The sequence below is a fragment of the Prionailurus bengalensis genome, chromosome A2 (assembly GCF_016509475.1).
Source record: "Prionailurus bengalensis isolate Pbe53 chromosome A2, Fcat_Pben_1.1_paternal_pri, whole genome shotgun sequence".
NCBI lineage: Eukaryota > Metazoa > Chordata > Mammalia > Carnivora > Felidae > Prionailurus > Prionailurus bengalensis.
Window position 1 is genome coordinate 25362412 of NC_057348.1, and position 23377 is coordinate 25385788.

At 47.0% G+C, this 23377-nt stretch overlaps 1 protein-coding gene across 1 annotated transcript in view; it reads right to left on the reverse strand.

Annotated features, from left to right (window-relative positions):
- Nucleotides 1–9471: 9471 nt before the first annotated feature.
- IL17RD (interleukin 17 receptor D) overlaps nucleotides 9472–23377 on the reverse strand; it is a 70519-nt gene continuing 56613 nt past the window's right edge. The window contains exons 9-13 of the mRNA XM_043587705.1: nucleotides 23006–23060; nucleotides 22126–22236; nucleotides 21140–21324; nucleotides 16596–17529; nucleotides 9472–15821 (exon numbers count right to left, since the gene is read on the reverse strand). Of these exons, the coding sequence (XP_043443640.1) occupies nucleotides 15709–15821; nucleotides 16596–17529; nucleotides 21140–21324; nucleotides 22126–22236; nucleotides 23006–23060 (1398 nt within the window). The 3' untranslated portion in view covers nucleotides 9472–15708. The remainder of the gene's footprint in view (nucleotides 15822–16595; nucleotides 17530–21139; nucleotides 21325–22125; nucleotides 22237–23005; nucleotides 23061–23377) is intronic.

Here is a 23377-nt window from a genome sequence, read left to right on the forward strand (position 1 = left end):
GGGCCGGGGGCGGGGAGCCCGGGCCGGCCACGTGGGCGGGAGGCGGGCGGGGGACCCCCTCTGGCGCCGGAGCCTGGTGGCGCGGGACCCGGACGCAGTCACGCCCGGCTGCTGCTCGGCACTCCCCCTCCGCTAGCCCCGCCGGGGTCCCTGAGAAGACTGGGGAGGGATCTGGGCCCTGAGGCATTCCCCTCCGCCACCTAATCCAGACCCTGAAGGAGAGAATTTACAGCGTCGGGGAAGGGGTGTGCCTCCCGGCCCCAGCTCTTGCGGTGAAGGCGCTGCGGACAGCCCAGGGTAGACTCACGGGGTTAAGTATCGGAGCAGGAGGGGACTGTGGAGACTTAGGGGGCTGCCCTGACGGCGAGGGCCGGAGCCTGTGTGTGGAGCCCCCACCCCGCTGCTAGGCTGACCTGGGGCGCGTCGGGTCTTGTCCAAGCCTCCCTTTCCTGGGCTGTGAGGGTCAGCATGAGGACGAGCCAGAGCTGCGCGAATCCCCGCACCACCAAACCCTCAGGAATCGCGGGGTTTGTGGGCGGGTGCTGAGCCAGAAAGAGCAGCAGCCTGCAGTGGCCTGGGTCACCGTGCGGAAATAGACGTGGGAATCCAACTAAAACTATTTTCTGCATTCATTCATTCAGTAGATCACCGCCTGCGGCCCTCAGGATCCCATACAATCAGAAATATAAAGAATGGGGGCGCCTGGGTGTCTCAGCTGGTTAAGCGCCAGCTTCTTGGTTTGGGCTGAGGTCATGATCTCACGGTTTGTGAGTTCGAGCTCAGCTGGCTGAGCGGACTGCCCCTCCGCCCCCGCCCCCTCCCCGCGCATGCTCGTTTTCTCTCTCTCTCTCTCTCTCTCTCTCTCTCTCTCTCTCTCTCTCTCTCTCTGTTTCTCAAAATAAAGGGGGGGGGGGAGAGATACAAAGACTGCCCTACAGGGATGCCTGGGTGGCTCATTTGCTTGAGTGTCCAGTTCGTTATTTCATCTCAGGTCTGTGATCCCAGGGTCTTGGGATGGAGCCCTGTGTCCAGTTCCAAGCTGAGCGTGGAGCTTGCTTAAGGCTGGCTCGCTCTCTCTCCCTCTGCCCCTCTCCCCTACTTGTTTCTCTCTCTCTCTCTCTCTCTCTCTCTCTCTCTCTCTCTCTCTCGTTAAAAAAAAAAAAAAAAAGCCATACACTGTATGGCTCTTATAAAAGTAAACCATCGTGATAAAAATCGAAAATTCATTAGTTGCTCTCATAATCCAGCTGTGCCTTTTAAGTGCTTGATCTATTTTAACATTCACAACAGCCTCATGAGGTATAAGAGTTGTGTGGGCCCACTTCTCAGATGAAGAAACTGAAAAAGTGAAGCCAGCCCCCAGGTCAGAGAAAAGAGGGTCAGCCCAAGAATTAAGGCTTTTTCCAGACTGACCTTCCATTAAATGGCAAGAACAGCCTCTGAGTGGACCCCCTCGGTCTCTAACCACCACCCCCTCATTCACAGGAAGAGGGGGCTGGTGAAGCCTCACTGGGAGGCACCTGTCCTGACAGCAGCCTCTGGGAAGCGGACCTCACAGCCCAGGCCCCCAGGCCCCACAGGAGGTGTTCAGAACTGCTCTAGCAAAGCTGAGACTTCACTGAAGCCCCTGTGTATTGTTGCAGGCACTCAGCCTCCTAGTGCTGGGTGGCCTCTTCCTGGCCGACAGCCTGCCTTTGGGGCCAGAAACTAAGCATCTTGAGCAAACTAACTTTCATTTCAACAGCTGCAACTTCATTCCACTACAACTTTAAAGGGACTCCTTGACCCCAAACCCAGTGCCTCATTACCCACCTGTTCCTTGTTCAAAGAACAGGTAGCCTATGCAGTACTCCATTTCCAAGGGCAAAACCTATATCCAGACTCCTAGTCCTCAACCTATTCCCCCAAACCTCTTTTGTTATTCTCTCCTTTACCCCTTCCACACTGAAGAAGATCCCTGTTACAACCAGCCTGTTTATAAAGTAATAATAAACGGCTTCCACTCCCCCATTAACCCGGCAGGAACTTCAGATGCACAAGCCAACACGTGGGGCTCTACTCAGGCAGCCTTATCAAAAATAAAAGTTTTATTCCCATTAGATTCCACTTAACAATGATTTGAGTATCTGCTACATGCTACACACTGCGCTGGTCTCTGGGGAACAGTAGTGAATCTCAACAGGACAAAGTCCCAGACCCCATGGAGCTTGCAGGTGATGCAGGAACAGCCAGACCCTCACCAGGCAGATGGGGAGCAGGATGCGGGAAGAGACACACCTGAGGAAGAGCTGGCCCCGATTCAGGCATAGAAAGACTTCCTGCGGGGAAGTGGGCCTCAGCTGACCCTTGACCAGGCAGGGAAACCAGCCGGGGAGGGCAGAACCAGAGATGCAGAAGCCCAGAGGTGGGAGAGCACAGGGCACATGTCTGTGAGGTCCGGGAGGAATGAGACTAGAGAGGCCTTGATGGCCAGGGTGAGACACCAGACCTTAACTGTTGAAAGGTGCAGGCATAAGTGATGAGGTCCCTCGGCTGCAGAGAAATGGTCCCATTGCTGCTGAATGTGACTTTCTCATGGGAAAGTCTCCTGTACACAGCAAAGGCAATGTACATTGTTATTATTATTGCTAAAGGTAAACTCCTTGACTTCCTCTTTTATTATTCAGGGTCTCCAGAAGTCAGAACAGATCTGTAAGTAGGATATGTAGGCTAAAAGAAATCAATTTAGGGGTGCCTGCGTGGCTCAGTTGGTTAAGCGTCTGACTCTTGATCTCAACTCAGGTCTTGATCTCAGAGTTGTGAATTCAAGCCCTGTGCGGGGGCTCTACTCTGGGCATGAAGCTACTTAAACACACACACACACACACACACACACACACACACACACATCAACTTAATCCTACAAGGGCTTATATTCAGCATGCCATCCCCTCCCACCCACACCATGCTCGGCCCCGTGGAGGGGGAGGCAAGAAATGTGGGTTTCTATCCACCAAGTTTTGAAACTGGCAGACATGCCAGAAGACCTTGATGATGAGCTGGTTTTTCTCCTTGAAACAGTTCAGGAGGGCCTGTTCTTGAATTCAGCCCCATCTCCTCCAACTCTCCAAGACAGGATGAAATGGGGCCAGGGCAGTCACCTTACTAACTCATCAACTGGGAAAGCCAGGTGTCTGCAGGAGGCCCCCACATGGCCTGCAGAAAGGGCAGATGATGCGGTATCACTGATCCCAACTAACAAGCAATGGCAGGAAAAGGGACAAGGTGAGGTGCCAGGTAGCACAGCTGAGGAAAGTGACCACATGTGAAGGTACCACCAAGGACAAGGGCAAGGATGACACATTTGAGACCACTCCCCCATCCTCCTGGTGCCCACTCAGTACCACAGGGCACTGACTATTGTGTGCAACCTTACATTCAAAACCCTCTGATGAGGGGCTCCTGGGTGACTCAGTCAGTTGAGTATCCGACTTCGGCTCAGGTCATGATCTTATGGTTCATGGGTTCAAGCCCCTCATCAGGCTCTGAGCTGAAGCTCAGAGCCTGGAGCCTGCTTTTGATTCTGTCTCCCTCTCTCTCTGCCCCTCCCCTGCTCGTGCTCTCTCTCTCTTTCTCTGTCAAAAATAAATAAATATTTAATAAAAACCCTCTGATGATGTAACACCACTCATTGTAAAACAATGCAGAGGGACAGCCTGCACAGTCAAAAAAGCGTGTTTACAGCGTATTGAAAATAAATAAATAAATAAATAAATAAATAAATAATTTTTTTTAATGTAGAAAATACTGACAGGTTTAAAGAATAAGATAAAACCCACACACAAGCACACCACCTAGTGATAACCACTGTTAATTTGTGCCCTTTATTTTCGCTTAACCTACTGTGAGTCTTTCCCTTTGTCATGAAATACTCTTCCGCAATATGATTGTTAAAAGCCACTTGTATGAATGTGCCCTCTTCTTAGAATCAGTCTGACCAGTACTTGGTGTGCTTCTCATTTCTCAGTATCTGGGATAAGTAACGTTTGCTAATGAAAACCCACACACAATAAATGTTGGTACACATATCTGGTTATTTCCTAAAGACAAACCTGTAAGTGGGGTCACAGGGAAAGACACTCAACTCTTCTGCAGGCAGCACTGTACAGACAGATGCCCTCTCCCTTTTGGTGGGGGAGGGGCGTTGTTGAAAGATGGGGAGCATCCAGTTGAAGTGACACTAATCTGGTACAGTCCTCACCCAGGGGATGGGGATACCTGTGGAAGGATTAAGGTATTGGTCTTACTGTTCAGTCCTTGGCAATGCTCTGCAAGTGGCCACACCATTTCTTTCAAAACAGACCCCTTCTGTTCTCATAATCTTGGTTAAAGGAAAACCTGAGAAGCAAGCTTGAGCAGTGGCGTGGAAAGAGAGAGAGGGGCTTTGGAGTAGAAAACACCCAAGTTCAAATCCAACCTGGGTCCTACCCTGGGGTAGAGCACATCACCTAAGCTCCAAAGGTCCATTAGGAGGATGTGATGTAGTCAGGCAATGGCATAATGCTTGACACAGTAGCAGCCATCCGACTCACAGGGGTGATTCTAATATGTACCATGTCACTGACTAATCTCGTGTCTACAGGAATCTAAGTCCCACAGGGAGTGAAGCCCTGAGACAGTACAAGCCAATCAAGTGACTCTCAGCTCTGGGGATCATGGTAATGGTAAATGAATAATGACCTCATTTCAATTTTCAAAGAAAGGAATAAATGTTGTTCCTCCAGGAAACCTTTTAAAATTTACTAGTAACTGTTACTGCTTACTCTTGATGACATCAGAGACAAATGTTAATGGTTTTGAGCACCTGCTATGTTCCAGGCACCATGCTGCGCCCTCTACCTGCTTTATCCTTACAACAACCCCATAAGTCAGATGCATTTTTACCCTCATCCAACAGATGAGGAAACTGAAGACCAGAGAGATGAGGTGTCTTGCCCCAGTGACAATTGAGTGGTAGGGCTGGGGTCTCTAGCTGGTTCAAGAAATCGAATCTGAGCCCAACCCAGAAGGAAGGCCTACTGTAAATGACACAGCCCTCCCTCAAGGAGCAGCCATTCTTGTGGGCAAGAAGAACCATCACATAATCACAAAAGCTGAGCTAAGTGCTCCTGAAGGCAAATGCCAGGACCTAGACCATAATGAACAGTGGTCAGGGAAGGTTTGACAGCAAAGGAGGGATGGAAACAGAGAGAGAGTGTTCCAGGCAGAAGATATGGCATATGCGAAGTTCCAAGGCAGGAACACATGAGTGGGGGATCTCAAAAAACCCTGGGATGGCCCTGAAGAAAAAAGGAACACACAGAGAAGAGATTGGCAAGGGGCCAGATCAGAACATCAGAGGTCACTTCCAGGGCCACTGGCAGTTTCAAGCAGGAAGTGACCTCCTGATCAAGTAGCCATCTCTCATAGAGGTCATTGCCAGTCACTCTTGGAACTAAGACCTCCAAGAGATAGGAATTTATGTCAGTTTCTAGCCCATCAGCCACCCCAGCCAGGCTGAGGCAGACATGTAAGGGATCCCTCTTTATAGCCACATATCCCTTAACCTGCCCCAGGGGACCACCTCCCCACAGGCAGAGGGGAACTCACAGTGAGATCATGACCTGAGCCGAAGTTGGATGCTTAACTGACTGCCACCCAGGTGCCCCTTTAAGGCTCCGTTTTAATCACAAGGATTCTCATCGTAACAATGAGAATAGACACATACACAGGTGCGTAGCGTCTGTAAGTACATCTAACTTCAGTGCAAAAACCAAAGGCAGGACGTGCCTGTGTTTGCATTCTGCTGCCAGGCGTGCAGGCCTTTCTTTGCTGTGAGGTCTCCTTCTCCGTGGCCTGGCCTGGCCCACAATGGTGGGAAGTGTATATGATTTGTCTGAAAGCTGACACCCGCCCACTTCTTGGAATGTCTCTGACCAGCCAGAGGGGGCACCACCAGGCAGGACCAATCATCCTGGAGGACCACTTCTCTGTCTCTGTCCCCTCCAACTTTGTAAAGCAGAGAATTCCCTAATCTTTTCCTCATAGTCAGAGAAACAATCCCAGGGGTGCCTGGGTGGCTCAGTCAGCTAAGTGTCAAGACTCTTGATCTCACGATTTGTGAGGTCAAGCCCCACGTCTGGCTCTGCGCTGACAGAGCAGAACCTGCTTGGGATTCTCTCCCTCTCTGTGTCTCTCTCTCTCTCACTGTCCCTCCCTGACTCACACGCACGCTCTCTCTCAAAATAAATAAATAAACTTAAAAAAAAAAAGAGTTCTCCTCCTTTAAGCAAGACCATTATATAAAAAAATTATATTACCCAAAAGAAAAATCAATGTTATTTAAAAAGACAGAGGAAAGAAAAAAAAAGAAAAATTCCCAGCTTTTGTTCACATCTAGAGTGGGGTGTGTCCATCTGCCTGGCACAGGGTCCTTGAAGCACCAAGTCCAGAAAAAAGTCTCTCTCTCAGGGCTGGCAGGTGACTAGGAAAAAAGGAGGCTGGTGAATGGAACATGAGCAGATCTGAGTTCCCGGTCAGTTAGCACAGGCTACATACGTTCAATTATCAAGAAAACCAGCATTACTGTCCTAATTTAATTTTGCTAGGAACACATCCTTCCTCCCCAACTCCCATCCCTTCCTTCCTAGACCAGCATCAAAACAACCAGGCATGAACCCTGTCTCTTCTTTCGGGGGATAAGATGCTTTAACTCAGCACCTGATGAAGTCCCTGGGCCGAAGCTCCTATCAGCAGGTAACTGTCTCCCTCCCATCCCCATCTGACCCCCACAGAACCCAAGTCTTTCTCTTCCACAGACTGACTGATAAACCACTACTTACCAAGTGCCAGGCACTTCCAAGCATGACCACGGGTGCTTCATAAACCCCATCTCATTTCATCCTCACAATAGCCCCTATGCAGTGGGTATTAGTCCCAGCTTGCAGATGAAAAACATAGGCTCAGAGCAATTAGGTGATTTGCCCACAGTCCCATATATAGAAAGAGACGGACTCAGAAGGGAAGGGATCGTGTGTGCATCTTGCCCATTACTGTGTTGCCAGTACACACTTTAGACTCTCAGGTGAATGTTGTAAGAGCATTGTATCATCGGTAAATGTGACAGCTGGTGCAACATCCTCTCCAGAAAGAGCCCCGGGAGCCGAGCTCACTGATCTTGCATTACTTTCCCTTAATCCCAAAGACCCTATTTGAATTTTGTCTCATTGCAAAAGGTCTCACCTCAGGTTTGTGTCCTTCCCTCCTTCATTGCATCCTCTACCTTATCGTATTCTTGGACCACTTCTGATTTTGTTCCTGTGAACAGTGAGGGCAGGGTATGCTGGGGCTAGGGGTGGGAAACAGACATTTATTGAAGGCCCACTATGCCCAGGACAGCAAAGATATATTTTTATGTCTCCTTCCACCATCTGCTTAGCTTACTGTTAGTAGTCTCTTACTCAATTAAAGCAGATGAAATTCTAATTAAAGCCTGCAAGGGAAGCTGGTCTTTGCTACCTTTAAAGTTTGCATTTCTAAAACAAAGTAAAGCCAGTGTTGAGGCCCCACAGATGCTGGTGATTATAAGAACCCTAAACAGGAGCACCTGGCTGGCCCAGTCAGTAGAGCATGTTACTCTTGATCTTGGGGCTATGAGTTTGAGCCCCAAATTGGGTGCAGAGATTACTTTAAAACTAAAAAAAGGAAAAAGAAAAAAAAAAAGCCCTGAGCAGCTGTAAAAACAGGCTCTATTTTCTAACACTGTGGTAAAAATTAGGGTTTCTCTGCTGTCCAAAGAGGATTTTCCTCCTAATAGGTAAGAATTCACTTACTGCACCAACTGCCCAGTAAGATTCTTCCAATCAAGTCCTTTTAGATCTATTTGCTTAACCTGTGAAAGAAATCTACTCTCAATATTTGGATAAGGGAACCAAGCCACCATAACTTGGCACTCCAGGTCCTTCCTTCAGCCTATCGGCTATACAGAGGGACAGTTCAGCCTACTGGTTAGGGATGAGGATGCTTCAGTTCGATGTACAAATCTCTGAGCTGCCAATCCCTTGTCTGTGCTCTTGGCAAAGCTAACGGATTTCCTGACTTCAGCATCTCAAAAATGAGAGTGCTAGTAGTACCTTGTATATTGGGTTGTGGTGAGGAAAGACACAAAGAGCACTCAGAGTGGGAACTAACATCCTGTGGTTGTCTGTCCTCACTTGCTGTCCCCACTAACGTTATGGGAAAGCACTCTACTGCCTTTGGCCACACGTACACTCCTTGCACGTAGGTGCAAGTCCTCCCCCACCTACCTGGGCGGCCAGACCTTTACCAAGGGGACCTGTGAGCAGCCTCGGCAGGGTTTGCTGCAGCTCATATCCCAGCTCTGCTACTAGCTAGCTGTGAGATCAAGAGTAAGGGACAGCCTCTCCAAGCCTCTGTGAAATGGGGACAGTACGATTACCCACGTAGCAGAGTATCTGTGAAAGTAAATGAGATGATGGCGTGTAAAGCATGTGGCGCTCAAAGGTTGGCTCTTAGAAATGTGGGGAAATGGCAGGGAGCATGGGAAAGAGGAAATGAATGGGGAAAAACATGCAGTCTCCTGGGTGAATATGAACAGGAAAACTGAAGGCTACGCCAAGCATCAGAGGCAAGAACATGGCTGAATTTCCGCCTCAGCAGTGCTTCGCTCAGAGCGGTTTTTTGTTTTGTTTTTTAACAGTCCTGCGGGGAAGGGTAGGGGGAAGAACCAGCGGACAAGAAAAACCCAATGTTCCCCAGACCCAACTCGTCCACCATATTCTTTTCAGACAATGGCCAGGAGGCTTGTATCCTGTGTCCCTGCTGTTTCTTACCACTTGTTGTCCTGTCCTGGATACCTGTCATTTCTGAGCGCTATGTGCCAGTAAGCACTTCACATTCACCACCCTGTGAGGGAGGGCCTTTGGCCCATTCTAGAGATGAGAAACTGAGGCCCAGAAGTGCAGCCACAGGGTCACAGTGGCAGAAACAGAGCTGGGAACTCACCCCAAAGTTGATGGGCACCAAGAAGTTAACTCACAGAGTGCTGGCACACAGGAGGTGGGATAATGTCTATAGGAAGAAATAAAAAGGCACTTCTTTGTCTTATTGGATGGCAGGAAGTTTGTGGCTCCCACATTTCAGTGGCTCTTTTCAAATTTCTGAAAAGAAAGTCCATTTGTTCTGACAGTCAAATTTCTCCTTGATAGGAGCATCCCTGCTCCTGACTCCACACAGGCAACACATCACTGCCCACCGGAGGGCAAGGCAAACAGCCACGGCAGCAGGTTTCATGTGCAAGAAAGACATACTGGCTACCCTCACCTCCTCACCCTGGATATTCTTCCTCCTTCCCAGAGGCAGAGCCCTCGGAAAGCTGTGCTAGGAACCCAGCTACTCGGGAAACAGGAAAGAGGATCTAGAATCATGAACCACTGCAATCTTAAAACATTTTATTTGATGCAGAAATCCTAAGGTACAAAAACATTTTGCAAATGTCAGCTGTGACCTACTGTCACCTATTTACAGTTATGTACAAATCAGATAAGACATTGTTTTCAATGTAAAAATATAGCACACTGCTACAGTCCTGCTATTCCACCAAACCCCACAAAGGACAAACTTAAAGATGAAACAAAGACAATGGCAACAACCACCATGTTCCAATGTTCCACAGGCTTTCCCCCCCTAGATCGTAGTCACAGGGAGCTTCTGAAGTGAAAAAAAAAAAATAGTAAAAATAGAAGTTACCTACTCTCTAAATGAACACATGTGGTTTTTACAAAAGTTTTTGCTTTGTCCAGACTCACCATGGTTTTTCTTGAGAGAAAAAACACAAGTTTTACATAACAATTACACATTAAGTGTAATAACCCAAAGGAATTTGTCTAACAGATGGAGCAGCCAACTTTGTCTACAGCATGTACAAATAGAAGAATGCTTCTTTGAATATTCTCCACTGACATTTTATTTGATACAAATGTCAGAGATGCAGTCATAATGGTTTGCTTTTCTTAGACTTCTGATTGTGCAAAACACAGTGCTAGGTCATTTCAGAGCCATGGCCCCAGCCCTTCAGAACAGAGGAAAGCTCCTGGAAGAGTCTGTGGTCCCAGCTGAACTTCGGGCAGGAAACAAAGAGCAGGAGGGGGGACAACTGGCCAAAATTCCCAAGAGGTTGTCCCTCACCTTCCTTACAAATTAGCCCTTAGCAGCTGCTATCTTGCCGGTGATTAAGCTGAAGTCTGAACCATCTAATAATATTGAGTCATGAATTAAAGGCAAGGTCTAGAGGTATGTAAAATAGAATCCAAAATTGGGAGGGAGAGGTAGCTACCACTCAGAAGGTAAGAGTTGGTCTTGATGAGAATTTTGGAACTCAGGAATGACATCAAACACATCAGGAATAAGAACCAAGTGTCTGACCAGAAGAGGGGAAAAGAAAACACAATAGAAGACGATTGTTGGGGAGGAATGGATGGGGCGACCAAATAATCCTCAAAATGAATGCAGGCGATATACCATTTTTAAAAAGTGCCACTGTATTTGTAAGTAGTAAGAGAAGCTGGGCACACGAGAATTTCCCTGTAATCCCCATCCTGAGCTTGGCCGTCACAAGGCACCAATGCGAAGAAGGCACCACATTCTGTTTCGGCAACCAAACAGAGTGTGAAGCTGGGAAACAGAAGAGCAGTGAAAATTATTAAGCCCTTGGAAAACAAGAGCTATGAAGAATGGTTTAAGTAGGTGGGATTATTTATCACTGAAATAAAAACACCAGGGGGATGACTTCACTGTGGTTTTCAAATACACGGAAGGTAACCAGCTGTTCTTTTTCCACTACATGCAGAACAAAAGAAGGCTGGTTTGAATTTCTGTAAGACGTACAAAGAACTATCTGATCAGCAGGGCAGGTTACAGAATTTCCCTCACTGAAAATCCAGAATCCCATCCATAGCCATATGTCTGAAATAATTCAGGCTCAGCCCTGGCTGACACCGGCAGGGGAGACATCCTAGATAATCCAAACTTTCTCCCAGCTCCAAAACTCTGAAATTGGAATCCAAGCTATTGGCTTACAGTCAGACTTCCTTTTGTTTATTTTCACCCTGAGCCTGGAAAGGAGGGGACACAGAAAGGATGACCCAACACCCCAGGAGGACTCCTAACTGATCTCTCAGTATCAGGAAAAGCTTTTGTCTGGATACTGTTTCACATCTCCAAAACACAGTCACTTCACAGATCATTTAAAACAGAAGACAATGCAAATACCTGGCTCTAGTGGACACTCGGGGATTCCCTGCCCCGCTCCCCACAACGCCTGCTTTTCTCATTAAGTCTTGGCCTAAGCTCAGAATTGCACATCATTTAAAAAATTATGAAGCCAAGAACTAAAACTATAAATAAGGCCCTTTAGGTTGTGGAGTTTAAGTGAAAATTGTTCCAAGTGTTATGCTTTTTAAATTGGGGAACATAAATCTGATTTTGAAATTAGTAACTGGCCTGCCTTTCTCTTAAGGCACCACGAAACATAAAGAAGCCCTCAAACATTTCAAATACATTCACAATCGTATCAAACTACCTTGGGGGAGGCAAGGTGGGGAAGAAGCAATCCAGACACCAGCTGCATTTAGCAAGAGCATTTTCTGGTGGTACCAGACATCTGTAATTACCATGAACGCTTTTCATTTCAAATCTTACAAGGCAGAGGTAGCAAACTGGCATCTAGTGGGCCAAATCAGGCCCACTCATGCGTTCTGTTGAATCTGAATTGAAAAAAGAAATCTCTTTTAATTTAGCTGCCAATACTTTAGAAAATTAGAAACTTTCCTATCAAATTCCAGATTCTCAGCTTCTGTTGAAAAATGGGAAGATCAGGAGACACCACATGGCCACAAATGGCTGGAGTAGCTGCCCTCCTATGGGTGGGACACGGAGCACTTCAGTTTGCCACACTCCCCACCATGCCCTATGGTCTCTCTGACACTGAGAAGGTAGGTCATTGCCATTTATCACCACACTTCATTGATCTGTCGTCCTGGCCCACTGCACTGGCACCTCCTGAAGGCACAGCATCCGCTAAATAAAAGCGGCAGTCTTCACCAACGATATGAAACAAGAAAGGCTAACAACCTTCACGCTGTTATTGTCCACATCTCTCCAATAAAGACACAAGGAAGGATTCCTCTCCCCTAAGAACCAAATTAGCATTGAGGCTATTGGGGACCATGGGGTTTTCTTTCTTAAGAGGAAGGTGTGTCGTTTCTTCTCTAGGAGTAAAATAGCTTTTTCTTCATTTGTTTCTTTTAAAAGATGCTCAACTCTGAAAAAAGGAAAAGTTCTGAAAATCATGTAACTCCACATTTTTGGAGGAACAGTCTTCCTGTTTATTTGTGCTTAAGTCAGGGAACCTGAGACTAGGGCTTGGCTAGAAAAAAAAACACCCCACATTTGCAGCTATGAAGTCACAAGACTGAACTTTAATACACAAACATGCACGACCTCAAATTATGACCCATTGATTCTGATGATGTCATAGTTGCTAAAGACATTTTTGAACTTCTGCTCTGGGACTGTCTTCAGTTATTACTAACGTGTTAACCAAAAATGGTCTCATGACTTTAAGGCCCCATCTCATTTTTGGTTCAAAATGCTATTACCCAACCTGAGGGCCTGGGCCTGGACCTGGACCTGAATGTCTTCTGATTCTCTCTGGAGATCAATGTGCCTCAAAGGCCCAGGATTTGGCCCTCTGGAGGATCCCCTGCAGGACGCTCTGTCCACTGTGTGGCTGGACTGGGTCTGTCCAGGTGGTTCTTGTTGCTTGTGGCCAACCTCTGGGAGAAAAACACACCTTTACCTGGGCTTCCACTTCCCCAATCCATCCCTGGACAAAGCTGACTATGTCAGATGCTAAGTCCTTTCTGTAGGGCACTAGGGAGTTAAGATGAACACCTAGCTCCCTACCTTCAACTACCTTCAAGATTTGCTTACCTGGGTCCTTGGACCTACTCCAGGTGTCCTGCCCAGAGAACACCAGCTAACTTAGCCACACGAGCCTCTTATTCTCAGGACCAAGGCTTTTTATTGAGATCATCCTTACATTCTAATTCTTGTTTCCCCAATTTCAAGAAGCCTGTGATTCAGTAGAACCTTTATCTGAATTCCGTGTTATCATTTCCATTGCCTGGAACAATGTATCAGTGAAAAACTGCAGGTCTGCTTAAAACAGATGTTTTGCCTTAATCTACAAGGCAACTGTTCTCATTCCCAGCACAAGATGGGGAGGTTTAAAAAAAAAAAAAAGTGAAACTAGTAAGGCAAAACCACGAAGTTGGGACATCTCAACACTGTGGTTTTGCTACTTGGTATGTTAGAGTCTGCTTGTGTTGAACATAAGAAACATTAGTATTTGAAAATAAGTATCCAAACCATAAATCCAAACGAAAAGTTTACCTGATTTTTGGTCTAGCACATTTTTTCCCTTGCATTTTCACAAGAAGGAAGTTCATTTAGCAAGCTCTCTGCCCACATGCATGGAGCTCAGTTGATGCTCCCCACCCCCTGCCAGTCCTCCATGCTGTTCCTGGGGTCGCTTTCTCAGAGATGCCTCATTTTCTGTGCAAAGCTGAATATCTAACCTAAAAGTAGCTCCTCGGGGTTCCTTTGGAGCACGTACCATTTCTTGGCTTCAATCTCTCTTGATACTGTTCCAGAGTGAATTTTCACGTTAGCAAGTTTGGACTGACCAATCTCCCTTGCAGAACGTATCCTGACGGTGGAAGGGCAGGGCGGGCATATGTGGGCAGGAGCTCTGCACTTGTCCCAGACTCTCCAGTATCATGGAACATCTCTTCTCCAACCGGATGCCTGGTTCTGTGGGGGAGGTGGTTGTGAGGCTCACTTGTCTCCCCTGCAGAGCAGCTGCAGGAAACTCGATGCCAGAGAACAGACAAACACGTTCTTCCCCCAAGAAGCCGTCAGCTGCCTTTACAGAGCATGGAGTGTGGCATTTGCATCAAAAATACACACAAACCTCTTCTTTGCAGCAAGGCTGCAAACCTTCCCTTCCCACCTGCTGAGCATGTGCTTGGATGGAAAGTCCTGCCTCATTCTACCTCCCAACCCCTCCTTGAGACATTTCTCAGTGTCTCCCTTAATACTGGTCCTACCTGCTAAAGGAGTAAAACCCAGGGTCCCCTGTGTAGTGCTGAGTAAAAGCAGGGTGCCTGAAGCCAACAGCACCCACGGAAAGGGTGGAGAAAGATGCTCACAACCCCTCAAGGACACAGGGAGAAGGGATTCCACAAAGACATCATCACACACATGCTAACAGACAAGCAGGATTTGAACAACTGTTTTCCCTTCAGAAGGAGAAATTCTGTAGAAACTTCATTCATTAAAAACAGAACATTTACTTTTCCTTTTTTAAAGCAAATTCTTTCCTCCTAAACTCTAAATACCTATTTTTGGTAGGAGCACAAGAGACCAATCTTTCACTGGGTAAATACAACAGAAACACAGGGAAACATGATTCACAGGCTGAGTTGTGGGGGGAGTACTTTGAGATTCAAGAATTGAATGACTTCAGGTCTCATGTCTTCTTCAGATGATATTAGAAGAGCAAACTCATCTTTGTGACAGTCTCCCCTCCACCTTCTTAAAATGAGATTTATCATTAGTCAAAACCAGTTCAGCAGGTTAAGTGGCTGCCACCTGCACATCGCCATATTTCAATGGATTCTGATCCCTGATATTCTGGACACAGCTTTAGATCAGAAGCCAAATGAAGCACGGACTCCGGCTTCCAGTAATCCAGCCCAGTTGGGTATTAGTCTTTTAAAAATAAACTTCCAGGCAGCAACATCTAAGACACTGCGCAGTAAATGTAACCCCGGGAAACTTGGTGGGCAGATCCCACCCCCACACGAAGCCTACTCAAACCAAGAGGCGGTCCTGTGTCCTGAGTTTTGCTGCTTTCTGGACATTGACCAACCTATGTCAGAAAGAATTGTCTAGATGGTCAGCCTGACCCTGCAGCCCCCACCTCAGTGTGCCATGGCACCCACAAACACATAAAGACTCGTATTATGAAAGGTGATACGATATACAGTCACTTCCTTGACCTTTGACTCAGAGCTTTTTTAACATCCAAGCCATTGTAAATTCTACACCCAAAACAGACAAGAACATCATCTGTAAGAACATGGATTCCAGATAGACTGGCACTTGATTTCTGTGGCTGTAATGGTACTAAAAGTGCTTCTTCCACAAAGCATTTCCAATCAAAGTAGCCAACAGCGAATGGGCAAAGTCGGAAGAGATAAATAAAATCTGAATGAGCAGTGCAGGTATTTTCCTGTTTCTCTGTGCATGTTTCCTCCCGACCTCCCAGAGTTGGCTCTAATCCAAGGTCTGACCTAATGTGACCAGCTGCCGTCAGACCTTGTGGACATGCCTTCCAGAGATCCATATGGTTTTAGAAAATTGGAGACTTTGCCAAGATATCAGGTAGAGGGATGGGGCAAGGAGAACAAGTACTGGCCCGAATTTCACTCCAAATATCCTTGTAGGAGACCTCAGCTCCAAGCACACTGCGCAACCAGAGAGAAGAGCTGGGGGACCAGAGAGAGGCAGCAGCTAAAGTGGCAATGCGTAGACTCTTCTGTTTTGTTACAAAGGGGCGACTGCGTGGAGTTCACCAGTGTAGCTGCAGCAACCAGGCTCTGCTCGGCATGCCCCAGAGGTGAGGAGCTTGGAAGGGAAGGCGGGAGGATCCTCCTCACCTAAGGAAAGAAGACAGGGCAGAGACACGTCATCGCACTTCACTGGGCTGGGGGCTAAGGCCAGAGTGTGGCTGCATCTGGGCTGGGACTATGGGCTTTACAAGCGAGGCAGGCATACCAACCAGCTCAAGACAGGGCACTCTCATCCTGGTGGCGGGCTCCCTTAGCCCAGGGTCAAGGGTTTGCATGCATGACTCCCGCTGGCCACAGGGACCGTAAGGAGCAGTCCCAGATGGCATCCTGCTGGTGCTCCCTTGGGAGGTAGGACTCTTCTACAGAGCCCTCCTACCTGGCCCTGTGCTGAGATATGATGGAGAGAACATCGTGTCCATCAACCCCTGGATCACAAGATGTGGCTTTCAAAGCACTGGCATTGGTGAGGGGTGGTGAACACCTCAAATCCCAACAAAGATACAGGTCCACAGCCCCTCATCCGATACCCCTGGGGCAAGCTGTCTTGGCAGTCAGATGTCTGTGGGGTTCAGGAAGGTGATATAATGCACACACTGCATGTTACATAACACCACTTGTGGGGCCTGGGCAAGCTCACTGTAACTTAGCATCAGTATTTCTGCAGTTCCCGTGAACACTCCCAGTGCCTGGAATAAATCGGGACTACCAGTGGAGTTGGGTTACTTCCCATGAGGTTTCATTGCCAATAACTCCACCCGAAAGTTAGGAAAACCTTTGCATGGATTTGGGAATTAGGGACAAAGGCTGTGGCCTGCATCAGGAACCCAACCCAAAGACACTCTGGGCTCTGCTGCACCTTACCCAGGCCGGAGGAGGAGGACACGCTCTCCGTCAGTGAAGATGTTTCTGTTTGATCCGCTGAGAGTCCTTCCATTAGGGGCAGAGACAGCTCCGAGGAGGGCACGGATGAGTCGTAGATGCCCGAGTCCCGGGGCATGTCCGAGGGGCTGGCGGCTTTCACCACATGCAGCAGGGGGCGCAGGACTGAGCCGCTGCAGGGCCCAGGCCCCGCCTCCACGTCTGGGTCCAGGCCCAAGGGCTGGCCCTCCGAGGGCAAGTCGGCCTGCACCCCGGGGACCGCCTCGGCCTTGAGGCAGAAATCGCTGTCAGGGCCTGGTTTGCACATGACATCATTTAACACTAAGCCCGAGTCAAACTTCTCCAGCACTGGCTCCCGGTAGTGAAGTGGGGTAGGGCGTAGGGGAATGAATTGCTTCTCAAACCAGTCGGGCTCCTCATCGATAAATTGGTGCATGTTGCAAATGGCGACGTAAAGGGACCGACCTGATTTGCTGCGAAAGTAGTTCCTTCGGCTCACCTGTCCGGGGTACTGCCCGGGCTCCGGGAGACCGTGGTCTCGGGAGTGCAGGTGGGAACAGAGCTGGGGAAGGTTGTCCATGAGTTTGTACTTGGTGCTCAGGTCCAGGATGCCGGGAACATCTCCCTCGCAGGAATAGTCGAAGTAAACGGTGATGAACTTGCTGAGCTGGGCTGAGGAGCTCTGTTTGGCCTGGCGGAGCTTTTCAGCGATGGCGGACACAGCCACCAGGAAGAGCTCGCCCTTCCCGGAGCCCCGGCCGCTGCCTTTGTGCTTGTAGTTCTTCTTGTCCACAAAGTACTTCATGCCTTTGGAACACACCACGATGATGAACTGGGACTCATGGATCTTCTGGATGACCCATTCTCTCTGTCCTTCTCGGCAAAGACTGAAGTCTTCCCACAAGTCCAGAGCCACCTGGAAATAGATCACAGACTTCACTCACCCCAACCGCCTGGGGGGGGGGGGGGTCAGGTCAGGTAACAAAAACAAGAGTGTTACAAGAAGGTCACATCATACGTCCCTTGAGTATTATCAGCACTGCCGTGTGCAGGCTCAGAGCTGCTGGGCTTTGAGAACAGCTCACATTCTGTGGGTGATGGCCACGTGCCAGGCCCTCTGCATTGTGCCCCTGTTTTAGCCTAACGCAGGGCCATTAACACACTCACCCTATGAGGGAAGATCCTGAAGAGAAATCTGGAAGGTGATGATGGAAGGATCTGGGTGAAGGACCCCGAAGCAGGCAGCAAATGGGGCTCACATCTGGATGCCAGAGCTGCCCACAATGCTGACTGACTCACATCTAGAGAGCGTGACTGACAAAGAAGACCTCCTTGGCCCCAAGGTCAGCCACGCTGTTTACCAGTCAGTCAATGGCCAGAGAGGAGAGGGTGGTGGACTGTAGTAACACAGCCACTCTCCTTAATGCACTTAGTGAATGACTGGCACCTCCCCCCATGACTTCATGGCAATCTATGGGGTCATCTCCCTAGAAGGCCTTCAACCCCAAGGAGCCTCGGGGAGGGCATTTGGGGGGAGGGGCACTGACAAAGGAAGGAAAACCAGGCACGCATGTCCCCTTCAGAGGGCTTCACCTTCTCTGACCATTTTCATGTGATTCTGCTGAAAACGTCTCTTGGCAGTTGTATCAACCTTTCTTTCTGTGGCTCAGAAACTAATTCCCGGGGGTGCCTGGGTGGCTCAGTCAGTTAAGTCTTCAGCTCAGGTCATGATCTCATGGTTCTTGAATTCGAGTCCTGCATTGGGCTCTGCACTTACAGTGTGAAGCCTGCCTGGGATATTTTCTCTCTCCCTCTCTCTTGCCCCTCCTCCATTTGTGCACGTGCTTGCTTGCTCTCTCTCTCTCTCTCTTAAAAATAAACAAATAAACTTAAAAAAAAAAAAAAAGGAAACTAATTCCCAGGGGCTATGCCTGAGTGCAGGAGCCACTGTCTCTTATGAGGAAGGGTGTTCTGAAATGATTTTCTTCCTTTTTGGCTCTAAGGTGTTATCAAAGGGAAGAAGGTCCCCAGCATTCACTCACTTGCTGAAAATAATCCTAAATCATCTTATGTTTCCTTAATTCTCACTAGCATTACACATTCTAAAAGCTAACTAGAAATATATACCAAGCATTTAAAAAATTTTCCCATCTTTGACCCAGCAATTCCACTTCCTGGCTTCTATCTCTGGAAAATCATTAGAAAGGAGGCAAAATTGAACTACTGAGCTGTTTAACAATATGAAATAACTCAATTATAGTAAATTGATATTATGGATCATGTGGCTAAAGTTGCATGGTGCAGTCATGCTGGAAAACAGTATGGAGGTTCCCCAAAAAGTCAAAACTAGAACTACTCTATGATCCAGCAATTGTACTATTATGTATTTCCCCACAGAATACAAAAATGCTAATGTACCCCGATGTTTATAGCAGCATTATCAACAAAAGGCAAATTATGGAAAGGCTCAAATGTCCATCGATAAAGAAGATGTGGTTTATATACACAATGGAATACTACTTGGTGATGAAAAAGAATGAAATCTTGCCATTTGCAACAATGTGGATGGAATAGGAGGGTAATATGCTAAACGAAATAAGTCAGTCAGAGAAAGACAGATATCATGTGATGTCACTCATATGTGGGATTTGAGAAACTCAACAGATGAGTTGAGGGGAATGAAAGGAAAAATAAGATACAACAGGAAGGGAGGCAAACCATAAGACTCTTTAAACATGGAATGAACTGAGAGTTGATGGGGGTCGGGGATTGGGAGGGTGGGGGATGGGCATGGAGAAGGGCACTTGTTGGGATGGGCACTGGGCATTGTATGTAAGTGATGAATCATGAAAATCTACTCCTGAAGCCAAGACTACACTGTATGTTAGCTAACTTGACAATGAAAAAAAAAGATGTGGCATGTATATATTATATATTATACATTAGATGTTATATATATTTCATTATTACATTATATTACATATACGTCCCACATGATGGGACATTACTCAGCCATAGAAAAGAATGAAATCTTGCCATTTTCAATGACATGGATGGAGCTAGAGAAGATTATACTAACCAAAATAAGTCAGAGAAAGACAAATACCATATGATTTCACTCATATGTGGAGTTTAAGAAACAAAACAAATGATCATTGGGAAAAAAGGGAGAGAGAAAGCAAACCAAGAAACAGACTCTTCACTTTAGAGAACAAACTGATGGTTACCAGAGGGGAGGTGGGTGGGGGATGGGTGAAATAGGTGATGGGGATTAAGGAGGGCACTTGTCCTGATGAGCACCAAGTGTTGTATGGAAGTGTTGAATCACTACTGTCTATACTGGAAAATAATATTACCCTGTATGTTTTACTAACAGGAATTTAAATACAAACTTAAAAAGTAATGAAATAAAATTATAGTTTACATAGAACTTTCAATAGTGTAAAAAGTTATTAAATGAAGAGACAGGAAAAAATCATTCCAATCACCCCAAAATGGAAAACTGTATGCATGACTTCATCTATGTAGAAAGGAACTGGAAGGAAATACACCAAGTATTAGCTGTGGGTCCTCTTTTCTCCAGGTTGAGATTACAGGCCATTTTTTTTTCTTTGTCATCCTTTAGTGTTTTCAAATTTTCTACAATAAGCATTACCCTCATAGTTAGAAGACTTTTTCCACCTGAGGCTAGTTAGTTACAAAGTAGAGCAAATGGGTTGTCTGTGTCTAAAGACTGTGTGGCACCCGCTAGAGCTTGTAATTGCTTTTTTAGTACACAGGCCAATCAGCCCATGTCTGTAGCTTCATGTGTCAGCCTTGTAAATAGGTGTTCCTGGCACTAGGGGGCAGCCTCGCTACATGAAAAGACTAAAACCTACCAGGAGGCAGAGTATCAAAGCACAGATAACTTCAATTACACAATTACTGTACAATTCTTGCATTGGCAAGAAACAGAGTGTGCCTTCCATGAGAGCTTCAAACTTCACTCTAAAATTAGCACTATGACATTATAGAAAAGCTACATATTTAGAGCTTAATTCAAAAGAATAGGCAAGAAACCTGAGTGGACCATTTGAGTACTTCACAAATTATTGTTCTTTCTTAGCAAAACTTCCCCAAAGAGCTGTCTAAACCCAATGCTTTATTTTTCATGTTCTCTTAGACCTTTCAAGGCTCACCAGGATATTTTGAGTGACCACCCCCCAACACTCCCGTTGCGTGTTTCCAGGGCACATGCTGCTTCCCTCCATGCAACTGCATGATCTTTTTGATGTTTATAAAACTTCCTGCCAGGTAGGTACCACTAAAGGCTTTTGAGCAGGAGTGTTTCAGGGTTAGGACTAAGCATTAGGAAACATTTAGTGCTGGCGATGGGTAGGACAGACTGAAGAAGTGTGAGGCTGACCCCGATTTGGAAGCCAGCCCCTGGTGGAAGGCAAGAGTCACCAAAGGAGGCAGGGAGGTGGTGAGGAGCATGGGAGCATGTGTCCTGCCCAGGGGAACAGAAGAGACTTCAGACTCCTCACCTCACAGCCGCAGAAGTCCTGGAGGAAGTAGGCAAAACACCGGATAACGTTCATGTGATTCTGGCCATCTTTACTGGAATAGCAGAGGAAAACCTTCGGCCGAGGCCAGAGCCTCTCTCTGGGGAGTGCCGTGGTGTACGAGGAGGACTCAGAACTCTCTTCATCTAAATGTGAATATATATTTTCTAAATTGGAAAAGAAGATAAGGTTGATACCTATGAGCAATGCTTTGTCCTGTTCCCTGAGACTCAGGACCTAATGCCATCTTCAAGAAACAATAGTTGACATGTCTGCCTGAGCATGTGCCCAGTGGCCGCCCCCCCCCCCCCCCCGCCCCTGGGGACACCACCGGGAATGGGACAGCTGATTTCTCTAGTGGAGCAACAAATGGCCAAGATTTGTTGTTCGCCTGACACTGACCTCAAGTAGGCTGGGAAAACTGCAGGGACCACCCTGGCCAGCAGAGAGCACCCAGAAGCAGCTGGTGCTCCAGGTGTTAACTACCAGACCAATTAAGCACTGACAGCTGAGCTTCTTAAACAAAAGGGGTGGGCGGGAGAAAAGAAAACCCTTTTACTGAGGTATAACTTACAAAGTATATAACTCTTAAGAGTACATCTCAACAAACTTTTATCTAAATATATACCTGTGCAACCACCACTCAGATCAAGGTATGAAACATTTCCAAGCTCCCCAGGAAGTTCCTTCCCAACACCTGACTTTTGTAAGTGATCAAGCCCTACCTCTGCCCTTACACCTTTAAACTTCCTTTATGTTCTTGAATTTACTACCTTAAATTTGAGAACAGAATTACAGCTTCGTGTTCATGGCTCCTGAGGTTAAAAATCAAGCATTTTAATGCCAGGAACTACAGGAGCTATGTGGCTTCCCAGATGCCCACTCTGGGTGGGACCAAGGGCTCCCAGGCTCCCTCTGTTGGCCATGGTCCTGCCAACCTGGGGGGAACACACCACACAGAGAGATACCTTGTTGCTTCTTGCGGCACATCACGGTGAAGAGGGTGGCAAATGCGGAGATGACAACCAGAGGCACGGTGATGGCAACAGCCCTAATGGGCCCCGCCCACGGGGAATGTGCTGGGAAATTTCAAAGACAAGAGGCTTGAAACTTAAGCAGCACAAGGTCAAAGGGAAATCTCCCCCCTACCTTTTTAAACACAAGCTACATAACAGATTCTAGAACCTCTTGACCACATTTCTCTAGTACTGGTCTGGTGATTATAAAAGGATTCCTTTTAAAGGGTTATAGGATACAATACCACAGTTAGAGTTGCTGGAACAGTAAATACCTATGAGTGGGAATTCTGCCCAAGGAAACCTCACCTCCCACCACTTTTCTTCCAAGGACAAGTGACTATTTAGTCCCAGCTACACACAAATACACACCAACCACACTGGCGTCAGTTTTCCAGACACTGACATTAGGATGGAAGGAAAGTCAGCTTTGATGGGATAGCTTTTCTTTTTATTGTTTTTAAGTTTATTCTGAGAGAGAGTGTGCACACACATGTGAGAGGGGGAGGGGCAGACAGAGAGAATCCCAAGCAGGCTTTGCACTGGCAGTGCAGTCTGACTTGGGGGGATGTGGGGCTCAATCTCACAAACTGTGAGATCATGACCTGAGCCAGGTGAGCCAAGATCATGACCGGAGCTGAAATCAAGAGTCAGATGCTTAACCGACTGGGACACCCAGGCACCTCTGATGGAACATCTTTTTAAAAGACAGGAGCTCAAATGCTGTGTTTTGATTTTGTAAAACATGAAGTATAGAATGTTATCAAATAGCATGGTCTGCTGTAGTCCTGTGTCAACATTTCACACAGAAAATTAAAAAAAAAAATCATACCTGGCTTTAAGGCATAATGCATCACTTTTCTTGTTGTATTAGTGTCATCCACCAGCTACAAAACAGAGGATGCTGTATCATTATTTTATAAAAGTGATAACATCTCAACAGATTCCATCCATGTTTCCATATGTGGACAGTGGGGGGTAGGAGGAAGGAGAGCTGCTGTCTATGATCACGAATGAGCCAGGACTAGACATTACATCAGATCCATCTCTGCTTTACCAACTCAAAACCCTCAACCTCATCACCTTTCCTTTCATGAATCAAACGTGGTTCACTCATCGATGAATCAGCTGGTGAGTTCCACATTCTAACAATCTTCAATTACAACGGCATCCTACCACTAATTTTATGAGGCCCCCATTAATG